This window comes from Etheostoma spectabile, chromosome 6, assembly GCF_008692095.1.
Source record: "Etheostoma spectabile isolate EspeVRDwgs_2016 chromosome 6, UIUC_Espe_1.0, whole genome shotgun sequence".
NCBI lineage: Eukaryota > Metazoa > Chordata > Actinopteri > Perciformes > Percidae > Etheostoma > Etheostoma spectabile.
The window spans coordinates 5,541,925-5,555,810 of NC_045738.1; the positions used below are offsets into that span (position 1 = coordinate 5,541,925).

Below are 13,886 nucleotides of genomic sequence, written 5' to 3' on the forward strand. Positions count from 1 at the left end.
CTGGTTCAGACCAACATAGAGGGCATTACAGTAGTCCAACCTTGAACTGATAAAAGCAAAGTGCTTTCATCTTCCTGCCAATGAACAAAGTTGGGATGTACATTACATGTATACATGTTGCAGCTTTGTCAGACAAATGTTAAAAAAAACAAGTTCTCCAACACATATTTTAAACACACACATTATATTGTGCGCCTCCCTGGGGAGGTGTTCCAGGCACGTCCAGCTGGGAGGAGGCCTCGGGGAAGACCCAGGACTAGGTGGAGAGATTATATCTCCAACCTGGCCTGGGAACGCCTCGGGATCCCCCAGTCGGAGCTGGTTGATGTGGCTCGGGAAAGGGAAGTTTGGGGTCCCCTGCTAGAGCTACTGCCCCCACGGATAAGCGGATGAAGATGGATGGATGGATGGATGGATGGATGGATATTTATATTGTAAAAACTATTTGGATTTAGTTCTACCCAGTAAGTGTGACTAGTAATCATTTGGCTAAATTCAATGATGTATTATATCATCCATGAAGAAATTAAACTTTGATTTCTCTTTATTGATTCTTTTGGAATGACTCGCGCAAGGAAATTGAAATTTTCAGCAGCAGATTTTTTTGCATGCTGGCCTATTGTCACTCTCACTGGAACACTTAAATAGAACAGAGCCCTCATTAGTGTAATTAGTTACACCTATGCATTTTGTTACTATAAAAATGTGTGCTATGAGAAATATCGATTCATACATAAAGATACAAGCTGGATGTTTGTCTACATGACATTTACTGTGCTATTTAGAATAACTACAATTTCCAAAGGCACTCAGGCGATTGACGACAAAAGGGGACACTTAAAGCTTGGCTGGAGCCAAGTGATTTTCATTCATGTTCGTCCAGTATGTATGGTGGCAACAGCGAAGCGATTCACTAGCGTCTCTCCTGTTCCAGCACCATGGACAGAGTTCTGCCACTGAGCAGCCTGTGGTTCCTCAGCTGACACAGTAAAGAGTGTTTATTTATTTACCAAACATTAGTTCATCATTAATCAGCATTTGTGTGTTCATCATACCATCTTTATCTCTTTCTCTTTTACAGGATAGTATACTGTTGTTTATTGTTGCTGTTGATGCCACTCTGCAACTAGGATGTTGAAATACCTCAAGTTAAAATGAATCACCATATCATCAACCCCCCAATGGGCGCATGTCATTTCCAATGATTGACCTTAGACCGGCCTGTTACTTCCTGCCATTTCTCCTTTCTGTTTCTTTGGACCGACATAAATGTTGAAAACGTTTCCTGTTTCGCCGCGTAGAACGCAGACAACCATTGAAACCCAGAGAGTTCAGTGAAACGGGTAATGTAGGGTCAAGAATGAAACAGATAGTGTGCACGTGATGCTGAGCACGTTTTGAAATATGTTAACATTATGACAACAATGCAAAAACAGGGCTTTACAGAACACCCACTAAAACTTTTAAAAGTAGCCTACATTGTTAAAGTACATTACAAAAGAGATCAAATATAGTAAAAAGTAAAGGACAGGATATTTTTTTCAAGTCAGAACTCTCGAGTAGCAACAAAGAAGCTTTAAAGCAGAGTTTGATGAAAGATTGACACCACTGTGTGAAGCTACAGCTAGCAGCTGTTAGCTTAGCATAAGGACTGGAAGCCACGGGAAACAGCTAGCCTTGCTCCATGCAAATTAGTTTAAATACATGTGTAAAGGTGAAATGTCACAGCTGACTGAAGTATGAGCATTCCAGAACTGTGTCAGACAGTGTCCACTATTCTACTGTGGATGCAGACAGCCTTTATGTGATACTGTCTGAAGGCTCCCCAGAAAAAAAAGCTGAAGAAGTATGACAGTAATGAAATTAAATGCAACCAAGCAGGAACATCTACTACATAAATTAGAGCCACATTAACACTTGAGTCTTGTCATGCATCATTTAATCAGACTGAGAGAGCAGGTCAGTTTTATTCATAAGATAACAGATAAACATAGTCCTCATCTGCACTTCTTGCATATCCAGGCGCACATGGACGGTATGTTCAGTGCAGGCAATCGTAAAGGAACATGGGGGGGCCAGAGCATTTTGTTCCTCTCGGTCACCCTGTGAGCAAAGTTACAAAACGCTGCATTCTTTCATCAGATCCTTATGATAACACAGGCGGTGCTGCCTTTGAGTAGCAGGGGAAGTTATTATTAATGTGAGCCTTGAATTCCTGGACCATTCATCCGTCTCAGGCATCCTTTTGAACTCAGAATTGTGTTTGCTTCTCACACAATGGAATCACACATGCTGCCTAAAAGTTATTTTTTTCTTCAAAGTATCCTTCAAGTTTAGTTTGTTATCAGTAATTTACAAAGTGTGCCTTCATACAGCGAACAGAGAAGCATATGAATTAGAAAATAAGACAAAAACAAGATGACAATTTTGTTTTGTTTTATAGTCTTCATTTATTTTTATTTTCAAAGACTTTGACAGATATTGAGAACGATACAGTTTTATGTATAATAAATGTTTTAAACGTGCGCAGCCCAAATCGCTCATGACGAAAGGAATTCTATACTTGGAAAATTAATTAATAAATTTGACATTTTACGAAAGAATGAGTAAAAACATGCAATGTACAGTATGTGAAACATTGCTGAACATGAATGTTCAGTATGCAAATCCATTTTCCTCTGGTACATCCTTCCATATCAGTGCTGGCCTGGCCTGTCTGTACAGGGACACACAGACAACTTTACAGAGCAGACGGCCAGAGTCAAACATGACAGCAGGCACAGCGTTCTCCTAACACGACAGTAGCACCTCTCAACGCTGATCTTCCACATCGTTTTCCATGATGTGTTTGCCAAACTCTGTCACCTTTCCCAGCCTCTATTCCTAGGTACAAACAGACATCTTTGTGGCGCTTCAGGCCTTCCTGCGTCCGACAACATCTTTCAGCAGCCCTTTGTTCCCCCTATCTATCCAAGGAGTGTCATTTTATCAGGTGCTCGCTTCTCTCTTTCTCTCTCTCTCGCCGCCTCAGCTGGCACATGGTTTAGCGAGTGCTCTTCCTCTGAAAGGACTCACATCTGTCTGAATCAGCTGAATCCTGAGCTGTCTTGGAACTGTTGGCCACAGATCTGAGGGGCCAAAAAGTCAGTTGCATAATCAAAACTGTGATCAAAATTTCAAGTGAAGTCGTGAGTGTTTATTGAGGTAATCTTTTCATTCAAAGCTCACCTTAGAATGCCGAGTAAGCTGAGTTGATGTCTCTTCACAGATCTCTTTGATGACATGAGTTCAGGACTGCACAAAAGAAACAGTGTAGTTACCAAAAAATGACCAGTGCCTTTGAAATCCAAGCTCACCCTGACATTGCAGTTTGTCACCTTAAAAGTTTTATTGATATTGCTATGGTTAGAGAACACCCCGCTTAAATAAAAGCATCCAACACCATTTCTTGTTTATGCTCTCAGTTACCTAAAACATCTTATCTTTACAGGCTCACTAAACGTTTTATGTTACAAGAAAACAGTGAACCACATCAGCAGATCTCATTTCTGTAAAGGTTTCAAAATGTCACGGTTTAAACTTGAGGCCTTGCTGGCCTCACACAAAGCCCCCTGTTACGGTCTTTTTCTCCCCCTTTTCTATGTGATGACAGCATCTGTTTGTTATTTCTAGGAAACTAGAATTCTCAACATGGCTTTTCATTGCTTATAAACTCTCACGCACGTTAGACCTTAGGCCCTCAGAAACAAGCAATGTGAACTTTGTTCAGCAGACTAAAATTATTCTGCTCCCTCAGGCTTCAGATGTATTGTTTTGGTGCTCACACCCCCTGACAATCAGGACCTACAGAACACAGTACAAACACATTTAGGCTAATAATAGCACCGCAGTAAAATGAGATGTTCCCTCATGCTGCACCATACCTTGTCCTCCACAAAGGCACCTACTTTTACAAACTAAGCAATTAGGATGGAGGCCACCAGATCTGGTTTAAAACACTCCCAACTCTCAACTACTGCTTGAAGGCTGTGAGTGATCAATGGGCCCTGACTCACCTGTGATGGCAGAAGTTGGTACAAGTTTGATCGTCACGGTTGGCACAGCTGCAGCGGCCAGTGGACCTTCTGCGTCTGGACAAAGCGTTGCCTAGCCCATTAACTATTGTCTTACTGCAGATAGAAAGGTACACTCAGTGCCAATGCACATGAAATAAACATTCTGCAGACTTTGCACTTTGATACCTTTCTGCACCACTGCCCATTTAGTTATACAAGGATAATGACAGTCTATGTTTATTTTGTAGACATTGGCCTCAAAGTAAGTATGCGGCATGTGTGTGTTGGGGTGGTAATCACCAGAGGCCCCATGATATGATATAATCACGATACTTATGTCACCATACCATATTATTGCATTTTTAGACATATTGCAATATTCTGCAATATACTGCAATCCATTACATTTTTTTTCCAACTTCAAATTATATTGCTAAAGTAAAACTTTTTCAACACCTGTTTTGTCAATCAAAAGAAATGTCTCTGGTTTGTTCATCTAACTTAAATTTTCTATCTAATGGACTAAAAAACAATTGATCTTATTATTCTAGTACCAAAAGGTTAAATTATCATGAGCAAATTATATAACTAAAGATCGATACTTGGCGTCCGTGTATCAATATAGTTTTGCCACAGAAAATAGGGCGATACTATGCTGCGTAGGTTCCCCACCCCCACCCCCACCCACCCCTAGTGTGTGTGTGTGTGTGTGTGTGTGTATTTTTTGTGTCCCTAGACGACATGTCCTCATGCTCACCTGGGTGTGTTTATCCAGATGATATCTATGTGGCAGAAGTAGTGGCATTCAGAGTCCAACAGGTTGCTGCAGGCACAGCGCTTGGTCCTCACTCTCTGTGCTGGGACCCAGTCACCAGCCTCCACTTCCAGCTGTTTCATCACCGGAAGACTTAAACCTAGTGCAGGACAAAGAGCCACTCAATAACAGTGATCCAAAAGCAGCATCAACTCCAAACTGTCATTGGCCTCTGTCTTTACTCTTATCCACTTTAAGTGTTCCTCAAAACACAAAACAGATAGGTCTACTACTATCCAGTCTACTATGTCCATAATTTGCATGTGAGAACCTAAAAAAGCTCATCAATGATTCTTTCTTTCTGCAAAACTCATCACTCTTGATCGTTAACAGTGAGCTAACAGACTTGTTATATGACAAAATATAAATTCCTTTAATTATTTTTATGCTAACGTTGTAGACAGTCAAAAAAGACTAAATCTAAAAGACTCACAAACAATCTCCTTTTATTTTAGAGAAAAAGCCTGCATGAGATATGGAAAACAGTTACTCCTGCTACTACTTGTACTTGAGGTATCACTGTAATAAATCCCAAACTGTATGTCAACATTTAGCAACAGTAAAAAATCTTAATGACATGAAATTAACAGCTTTTGCGTGATAAATGGATCCTTTTATGTTCCCTGTGCTTGCCAAAACATTTCTGTATGTGCACTAACATATAGTGATGACCATTGTGCACAGTGTGATTGAGATTAAATTGTTGCAACCCAGTATGTGAGTCTAGACTGCTGACCAAAACAAACTGGAATGGCAATGTGTTTTTTTTTCTCTTCTAACATAACTGAGAAAGGTCTTACTTCAGTTTCATGCATAACCCACCAAAACAATACATAAAATACATACATGTATAAAATAGATAAAATTGTCCCAAAAAAATGATACAAAAAGTAGACTCACCATCCTCTATGGAAGCCCAAAGAGTGATGAGAAGAAGAACGCTTGTGTGAGTGGACATAGTTGATAGCAGATGGATGAAGCTCTGCAGATAGATTGTCCATACAGTTACAGCTGTGTTTCTAATGTGCTGCTGCGGCTTGTCTGCAGGTGTCTGAGCTCTGTCACTCTCTTATACCTCACATGATGTCATGACAAAAGCTCCACCCTCGGCTGCTTGCTACGGAGCCACAGACCCCAACTCCAACCTGTGACACATTCCAGGATTATCTGATGCTTTGTAGCCTCTGTGTGACACCGATGTCACCTGCTCAGTGACATTTATGTCTGCTGCTTGCATTTGAATGAATTGTCTCTTTCCTCTCCCTATACATGAGATTTTAGCGGGAGGAAGAGCGGGATGGAGGAAGAGATGAGGTCAGAGGAATAACCTAATATGCTAGAATAGAGAGATGGAGACTGGTAGATCCTGACATGAATATTCTCTAAAAAGTGATGGAAGAGGCCCGAGGAAAAAGATCCCAACAGTGATCCTTGGGAACACATGTGGGAAGTGATAAGACGGAGAGGCAATGATGTGCTGGAATACAATGGAAACATTTTAAATTGGGTTTTCCCTAAACCAATTGCTCTATTGGAACACAAATACAAAAATGAAAGGTCATAACTGATATCCAGACCCAAATATGTAAATCTAAGGAACGTTTTCATTTTCAACATTTAACTTGTGAAGCTACTAAAACAAAGACTGACCCTATGTCATTATGACCTCTGAATGTATTCTGAAAGAGTATCAACATGTATGGATGAACAAACCTTATAACCTTTTAAAAAATTGTTGGACTTTACAGGGACTGTTATTTTAATGTTTTATATTATTTGCTTATACGTGAGTTACATGCAGTAACTCATAAATCTATTGCACAATTTGGACTTAATACTAAAAGTGGAAAATACCAATGCATTTTTTAATAACAATGAATCACATAACTACTTGAAATCAATGTGACAATGTAAAAGTTGTGCATTGAAGAATTCATTTCTTCATTTTCTGAATCTGCAGATTCAGAAAATAATCCTCTTGGGCTTAAAGAGCATCGTAAGAAGTTTTAGCTCATTTTTTATCCGTCCGGTCTGCAGCTTTACAATTTTGATTCACTGTCACCGCTCTCATAGGTTTGTTTTCGATCACAGCAGGCAGCTGTTTTCAGCAAGAAATCCACTGTACACTATCTGCTAAGGAAACCAAACGGCAGATATAGTTACAGAGACTTGCTGGTGAACATAGTGGAATTTTTATCAGCTAAAGAAACAGTTAATTTCCTCAGGAGTTTGTGGAGACCAAAAACAGAGCTAAAAGAGAATGAATCTTCATCAGACAACCAGAACTTAACCAAATGAATGACACTATTGCTCAGTAATGTGTAAATGTGTAAATTAACAACATATGTAATTTGCCACATCAACTCAAAAGGTGTTTTCTCTGCACCCAGTGGCAAAAAACATTCATTGTAGTGACTCTCACAAAAGAAATTCCAGCGTTACATTTGACTAAACTGATGCCTCCATGATGGGCGGTGAAGGCCCGCACACAGATAATCGTGAAGCTTTAACTAGAAACACAGGCAGCATTGTTTTATGTCGTCTCCCACCCACATGTTGCCTCACTGTGCAGGTCAGCCATACCAGAGTCATACAGATAGCCAAATAGCAACCTTTACTCATGTAAATACAGTAAATGCATGTTTAAATTAGTGTTGTGAATATCATCTTCATTCATTTACCTAAAGATGACAGATGTCACTTTTCTCATCGAGAATTAGACAAAAGAATATCAACATTAGGAGCATTTCTGGCATTTGTTTGTTTTGTCCAGTGGAGATACACGAGCATGAAGCAGGCTGTGTGTTTTGCAAGAATATAGATTGTAGGATGGATGTGTAGCCTAAACACATCACGTCAGTTTTGTTTGTTCAAACAAGGGCTGAAAAAATCCTATTCATTTGTCATAAAACCTTCTTTTGATAGTGTTTACTAAAACCTTCCATGAAACCTGACACCTGAACATATAGAACACAGAAGTGAGCAGACTGTACTTTTCCTATGTGCACAGGGCATGTCCCGTGCCCAAAAAATGTGCCAATGAAAAGGTGTTGCAAAACAGAGAAGAGGACAAATTAAAAAGGACAGTCATTAAAATGGTTCCGCTATCCAAAATACTTTCACAGACTTTTTTGTGCTTACACTTTACGCTTATGCTCACAAATCACCTCAGTCGGTTCCTACATCTTTCTTCCAAGACTCCCAGAAGAAGACTGAGCTACTATTGAGTCATACAGGATATTCTAGCTTGTAATGTGTAATCTGACAGACTTCCTGTGTGGAGGGGGACAACAACAACAACATTTTCCTGTTACGAAAAGACTTGTGCAATTTGTGACATGGCGATGACATTGCCACAGTGCATCACAATGGATATATTTTTCAAAACATTCTTGCAACAGAGGTTGTTCCCACAAAAGCACAGATGTGCCCCTCTCCGCAGGCATCACATAACACTAGGCTGTCCTGAAAAATGGATAGCCAGTTAAAGTGAGAGTTAGAGAGTCTCTTTTGTCATTCAGCCACACCCAGATGTTTTGCCAGCTTTGGTCCTAGAAGCAGGTGTTTTTTTTAATTAGCAACCTTACCTCCTCATTTAACTCCTTAATATACAATCTCCCTCCAACCCCTCCGGCTCCGTGTGGTCAGCATGTATAGGGCTTGAAAAGAGGAAGAATGATCATTCACTTCAAACTATTTTTGATATAGGTGTCTAAAAATACAAGCGCCTCCCCGTTGCCTATTTTGTAACATTTTCTATGGAATGTCAAGACACAGCAGCAATCATGTTCTGGCTTCTTGTCAACACACTCGCTGGTTGGGCCTGAGTCAGCTTTACGCAATCCACATCTTGCTGTGCCGCTAATCATTGTTGAATGGAAAACACAGCAAGAATAGGAGTGATACATTTATGTGAATATGGTTTTATATACCTAGAATGCTTTAAATAGTTTAGACACTTATATGATATAATGATGGAGGGTTTAATCTTTGTAAAATCAAAAGCAGCCTCTGGAAGTGATACATGTGTGTCAGAAAACAGAGAATTAATTAACATTTAACCCAGCTATAGTTCATGGAGCTGATAGACATTCAAGTTAAAGTTCATGTTGGTTCAGAGTAGATAAGAAGAATTTCTTTGGAAAGGTGTGTGTCTTGACCCCAATCAAAAGCAAAAGCAATTCAACCAGAATGTCAAATGACAATGGGTGTTAGTGATTTAGTAAGGGCATCTAGTGGTACTACTACAGGCATACAGCTGTTTTGTTGCTCCCACAAGAGAGAAAAGCTTAGTAGTTTATTTATGACAGTGTGAGTTTACACCTGCTATTCAACCCTGGCCACATACTGGCAGGTGATGAAATAGAGTAAAACCTAACACCTAAAGAAATGATTACGGAAGTATCATGCAACCAGATGCTTTGATGCCCCTGGGGGCACAAGGGTCAGAGAATATATTGGTGAGTATGAAAAAAAGGATGTGAATCATATACCATGGCAGTAACAGTCACTAAATCTAATCCCTATTAAACACTCATGGAATATTTTGGAGTGGGGTGTTAGACAATAGCGCTCTCACACCATCATCAAAACACCAAACTGGGTTATGTCTTTTGGAAGAATGTTGTACAATCCTTGCAGTTCAATTGTAGAATTTATGCCGAGATAAAGCTATTCGGGCAACTTGTGGTGGTGGCCTACAACCTGTCTAAGAAACAGGCCCTCCACCTTTAGTAGCAAAAGCATGATGATGCTGCACACATGGCGCAATGGAAGAAAAGCACAACCTCAAGGGAGCATGGTGCATTTTTTATTTCGTCAATGACTAGAAATTTTGCTGTGTGTGAAACCTGCAGGGCACTTAATCCTTAGATACCAGCCAAACGCAATCCCTCATCTTGGCCACCAATTCAAGTCACATGAACATCATGAAAAAGACACATAGATGTAACGAAAAACATCCTTTTTCCAATAAAAAAAAAGAAAAAAAAGATCATTGTCATCAAATAACAATAAATAATGATCACTCTTCCCTGTACAGAGATATATTCTAATCTAAAATCTTTTGTAATAAAAAATAGAACTTCAGTGCATTTCCTTTGACACGCTTCTGCTTCTCCTTCAATAACGCTACGACTCGACTGTCTGTTACCCTGGCTTTAACGCAATGGCCTTTAGAACAGAAACATTAAAAACACCAAATATTAACCCTCCTGAACAACACAAAAAAGCAGATATAAAATTTCACAGCCTTCTCTTTGTTTATCTGTACTGTACATCTCAAAACACAAACCTGGACAAAAAAGGCACAAGTAACTACAGTTTGCGTAATACTAGACAAAAAAATGGAATTGTTTTTGATTAAAGATTTTGGTCATTTACAAATTTATTCATATTCTTTTTACATATATTTAAACACATTAAGATTACCAGTATCAATAGAGATACAGGAAGGATATATTCATATTTATATATATATATAATTTTTATATATAGGTAGACATTATTTTCACAAAGAAAAAAGTGCATTTTTATAACAAACCTGAATATTGCCAAAGAACAAACATTTAAGTTAACAATAGTATTGAAAACTGTATAAAATTGAAGCATAATAAAAAACAAAACTAGTGTAGCAACCAATAAAGCAAAAATGGGATGCATGATGCATCAAGGTGTAGACACCACTAAGTGCCGTCTGTTCTGGCATCTTCTTTAGCTCCTCCCTCCACCAGATCACCACCAGGTGCTGGCCCCTCCCCCTCTGACTGATGTCCAATGACATGCTTGGCTACGGGGGCTGCTAGACTGAGGGGTGCTCTTGAACTGTTTCTGACGCAGTGTTTGGTGGTCTCAGTAGCAGGACTGTGGGTTTCAGCGGAGCTATGAGAGCTGCCATATTGCTTTAGTGCAGTGCTGAGAACGCACTGTCCTGACTGGCTGGTTCCTGCTGTCTGGTGCTCTGACCAGTGGTCTCCAGGAGTCCTAAGCCCTTGGGTTCTGGGGGTCCCGCCCCAGTATGATTCAAATCTGGCCAGTGATGGCCCTTCCATGGGGGGTGACGTTGGGGACGAGGGGGTGGTGGGTTGGGACCTAGGTCTGGCCTGTACCATTTGGATCCCTCCGATGGGGATCATCAGATAGGGGACCTTGGCTTGTTGGGAGTGCATGGGAAGATGGCTGAAGATGTTGTCTGCTGTTTGGTGGCCTGGATAACCCTCACAAGTGGAAAAACGGAAAGCAGGTGGAAACATGCTGGCTTCTGGCCATGTAGGCCCGTCTGCTGCTGTACCCCTTTTCACCTGTAGAGGGAGCAAAGACTCCATCATTAGGCTATCTTTTATGGACTTGCTCTGTCAGTACACAGGGTACTGTACACAGATTTCTTCCTAGGAGGAAAGTGCAGGAAATATATTGTAGTTGCTGTTATTCAGGTAAAAATTCTAAGTGCAGTTCTGCAGAAAGACTCACCGGTTTGACATGACAACCCTTTGTACCAGGGCTCTCCCACGGCAAGTATCCAGGGGTCCTGTGCAGGAGCCTGAGTGGTGAGGGAGGGTTCCGAGCTTGTGATGCCCGGTAGCAGCTGGGCGAAATGGGACAAAGAGGAGAAAGGGGTCTGATGGGAGATGGTCCTCTCTCTGGGGAGGGTGAGACATGTCTAGGCGAGGACAGCTCTGTCCTGGGGGAGAAGCTGTGGATGGGTGAGGACAGCTCCAAACGTGGGGAAAGGCTGCGGCTGGGGGAACAGCTCTCACTGCTGGGGGAGAAGGTTCTTGGGGATGCCTTCCAGCCTCTGTGGGAGAACAGCGCTCTCCTGCTGCCTGGAGATGCGGCTCGTCTGCTGGGCCAAACTCCCCTCGGGGAGGGCTCCTGGCCTAAGCTGGGACTGGGGCCCAGGGGCTCAGGTTCAGGAGTGCCCTGCTGAGAGCACCTACCACAGCTGGAATGTCCTGCTGTTGATGGGTGGGTGTCTGACGAACAAGAGGACGGTGGATCGTCATGGGATGCGGATTCCTCTTCCTCGTCATCTTCGTTGTCGTCATCGTCCTCGTCCTCGGACTCATCCACGTCGGAAAACTGATGTTCCTCTTGTTCCTCTGAGCCACACACGCGTTCATCACTTTCTGCTGTTTGCACAGACAAAGACAACACATACACATCCTTTACATGATATCCCTTTACTTTCATGTTGTACTCTTTAAATCTCCTACAAGTACAAAGTGGTGACAAAAATCCTTACACTAGGAGACAGGAAAAACATTTACAGAACACTTTTCAGGAACAAGCAAGCAGGGTTAGGACAGCGTACTGTATATTTCTGACAAACATCACCCACCACCCATCAAACCCATGTTATAAATAGACTGAGGATGAAAAGACCGGATTTAATTGAATAGCACCATGCCTCTATTCACAAACTATCTCAACAGCATTGTGAATGGAAGGATGGTTTAAATGGCGCGTCCTTGGCTGCGATGAGTGTAGTCTGTCAGCAAGAAAGTGTGGGGGAGGGGGGGGGGGATCGTGAGTTGGCTGACTTTAAGGAAGACGTAAGTGTCGGAATGCGTATTGTCATACGCCAGCAACATATATTTGAGAACAAGGTATTCTTGACAGACTGGAGCACATCAGGAGACTGGAATGCTCTGTATTCTTCATTTATTTATCTTCTACTTTTTCACATTTCTTATACAAGCCAGAGGGAGCAGAATAGAACATGGTGTTGCATAAGCTGTCAGTGCTGAGCAGCTATAATTCTTTAGAGGCAGAAGTTCATCCAGCTGTGTTCCAATATTTCTCTACAGTGGATAGGAAATATGTGAGATGCCTCCCCATCCCCTCTTAAGTACCTGTTTCCTCGCTCTCTGGCTCGTCCAGTGATGACTCGGATACTCCCATTGCCTGGCATTTTTTCCCATGAGCCTTTGACTTCATGTGTTTAGTAAGGTTCCCTAGGAAGGAAGCAGAAAAGCACATAAAATTGTCTACGACTCACACGGAGCAAGGGAAGTGATGACATTGCAACAACCAAAGCAAAATAAAGTAGACTGCTATGTTATGACGGAACAAATAGCAACATGAATCATGTTTGTAGTAACTTAGTAAATCCTCTTCTTACCTTTGGTTTTGAAGGCAAAGTTGCAGTGTTTGCAAATGTATGGACGGAGATCGGTGTGCGTTCGGATGTGCTTTTTCAGCATGCTGGGCTTCTTACAGCGGATGCCACACTCTCCACATATGTACTTGCCCCGGCCGCGACCTCTCACATAAACATACTCTTCATTGGACTTGTACCTAAGAGAGAAACAGAAAATAGATAATATAAATAATAATAATAATAATAATAATATTCGTTAAAGTACGACACGTGGGAATGGCCAAAATCACACAAATTTTGATCTTTCAATTAAAAATGGCGGACTTCTTTTTGGGTTTAGGGTATGGCTCCAATGGAGTTTTATATACGTCTTGCCATGCTACATATGTGTACCAAGTTTGTGAGACTACGTCACACGTACTGACGGGGCTCAATTTTCTTAATTTTGTAGGAGTCACTAACAAGCCATTTTTGTGCGCCTATTCCCGAAACCAATAAAATAAATTTTCACCAGACTTGATTTGACCGCCAAATTTGGTGAGGTTTTGAATATGTTAAGCCCCTCAAAAAGGCTATTTATTTGCCGGAAGAATTAAGAATATTAATAATTCCTTCAATTCCCTAATAAAGATTGGTCACCACAAAATCACAGTTATAATTACTTTTTATATACATGTAAACCACTGATTTCACAGTGTGAATTACATTTATATTTCATTTTAAAGGTGCTCTAAGCAATGTCACATGTGTTTTGTTACATACAGCAAACATCTCCTCACTATCCGCGAGCTGCCTGTCCCCAGAACACGTTGTAAAAAAAACGTGGTCTCTAGACCGTTCAGGGTCTACAAACGGCAACAAAAACAAACTGTGTCCACCTGCACCACAAAGAATACACAAACAGTGTTCCAGCGTTCCA

General features: G+C 41.1%; 2 protein-coding genes across 6 annotated transcripts in view; both read right to left on the reverse strand.

Moving 5' to 3' along the window:
* Nucleotides 1-2,536: 2,536 nt before the first annotated feature.
* On the reverse strand, nucleotides 2,537-6,787 carry LOC116690877 (endothelin-2). 2 transcript variants are annotated; one of them, XM_032518080.1, is made up of 5 exons: nucleotides 5,770-6,787; nucleotides 4,813-4,969; nucleotides 4,056-4,169; nucleotides 3,229-3,294; nucleotides 2,537-3,128 (listed from the first exon to the last, which is right to left on the reverse strand). In XM_032518080.1, the coding sequence occupies exons 1-5, from the start codon at nucleotides 5,825-5,827 to the stop codon at nucleotides 3,044-3,046; spliced, it is 480 nt and encodes a 159-aa protein (XP_032373971.1). In that variant the 5' UTR covers nucleotides 5,828-6,787; the 3' UTR covers nucleotides 2,537-3,043. The 2 variants fall into 2 exon arrangements, with proteins under 2 accessions (XP_032373971.1, XP_032373972.1); XM_032518081.1 differs by lacking the exon at nucleotides 3,229-3,294 and having other exon boundaries at nucleotides 5,770-6,771.
* A 2,881-nt stretch (nucleotides 6,788-9,668) lies between these two features.
* Nucleotides 9,669-13,886, reverse strand: part of hivep3b (HIVEP zinc finger 3b) — a 38,442-nt gene continuing 34,224 nt past the window's right edge. For 2 of the 4 annotated variants that reach the window (XM_032518075.1, XM_032518076.1), the window contains 4 exons: nucleotides 12,989-13,164; nucleotides 12,720-12,821; nucleotides 11,338-11,996; nucleotides 10,554-11,168 (listed from right to left, as the gene is read on the reverse strand). In XM_032518075.1, the coding sequence (XP_032373966.1) occupies nucleotides 10,554-11,168; nucleotides 11,338-11,996; nucleotides 12,720-12,821; nucleotides 12,989-13,164 (1,552 nt within the window). Of the gene's footprint in view, nucleotides 11,169-11,337; nucleotides 11,997-12,719; nucleotides 12,822-12,988; nucleotides 13,165-13,886 lie in introns of all 4 variants that reach the window. The other 2 variants (XM_032518078.1, XM_032518077.1) reach the window with 2 other exon arrangements.

Excerpts from the sequence above, each read along its gene's own strand:
- LOC116690877 (XM_032518080.1), bottom strand. The coding sequence starts at position 5,827 with ATGTCCACTCACACAAGCGTTCTTCTTCTCATCACTCTTTGGGCTTCC. Across the intron at positions 4,970-5,769 it reads TTGGGCTTCCATAGAGGATG|GTTTAAGTCTTCCGGTGATG; the intron begins GTGAGTCTACTT and ends GTCCTGCACTAG. Across the intron at positions 3,129-3,228 it reads AGCTTACTCGGCATTCTAAG|ATCTGTGGCCAACAGTTCCA; the intron begins GTGAGCTTTGAA and ends TTGGCCCCTCAG.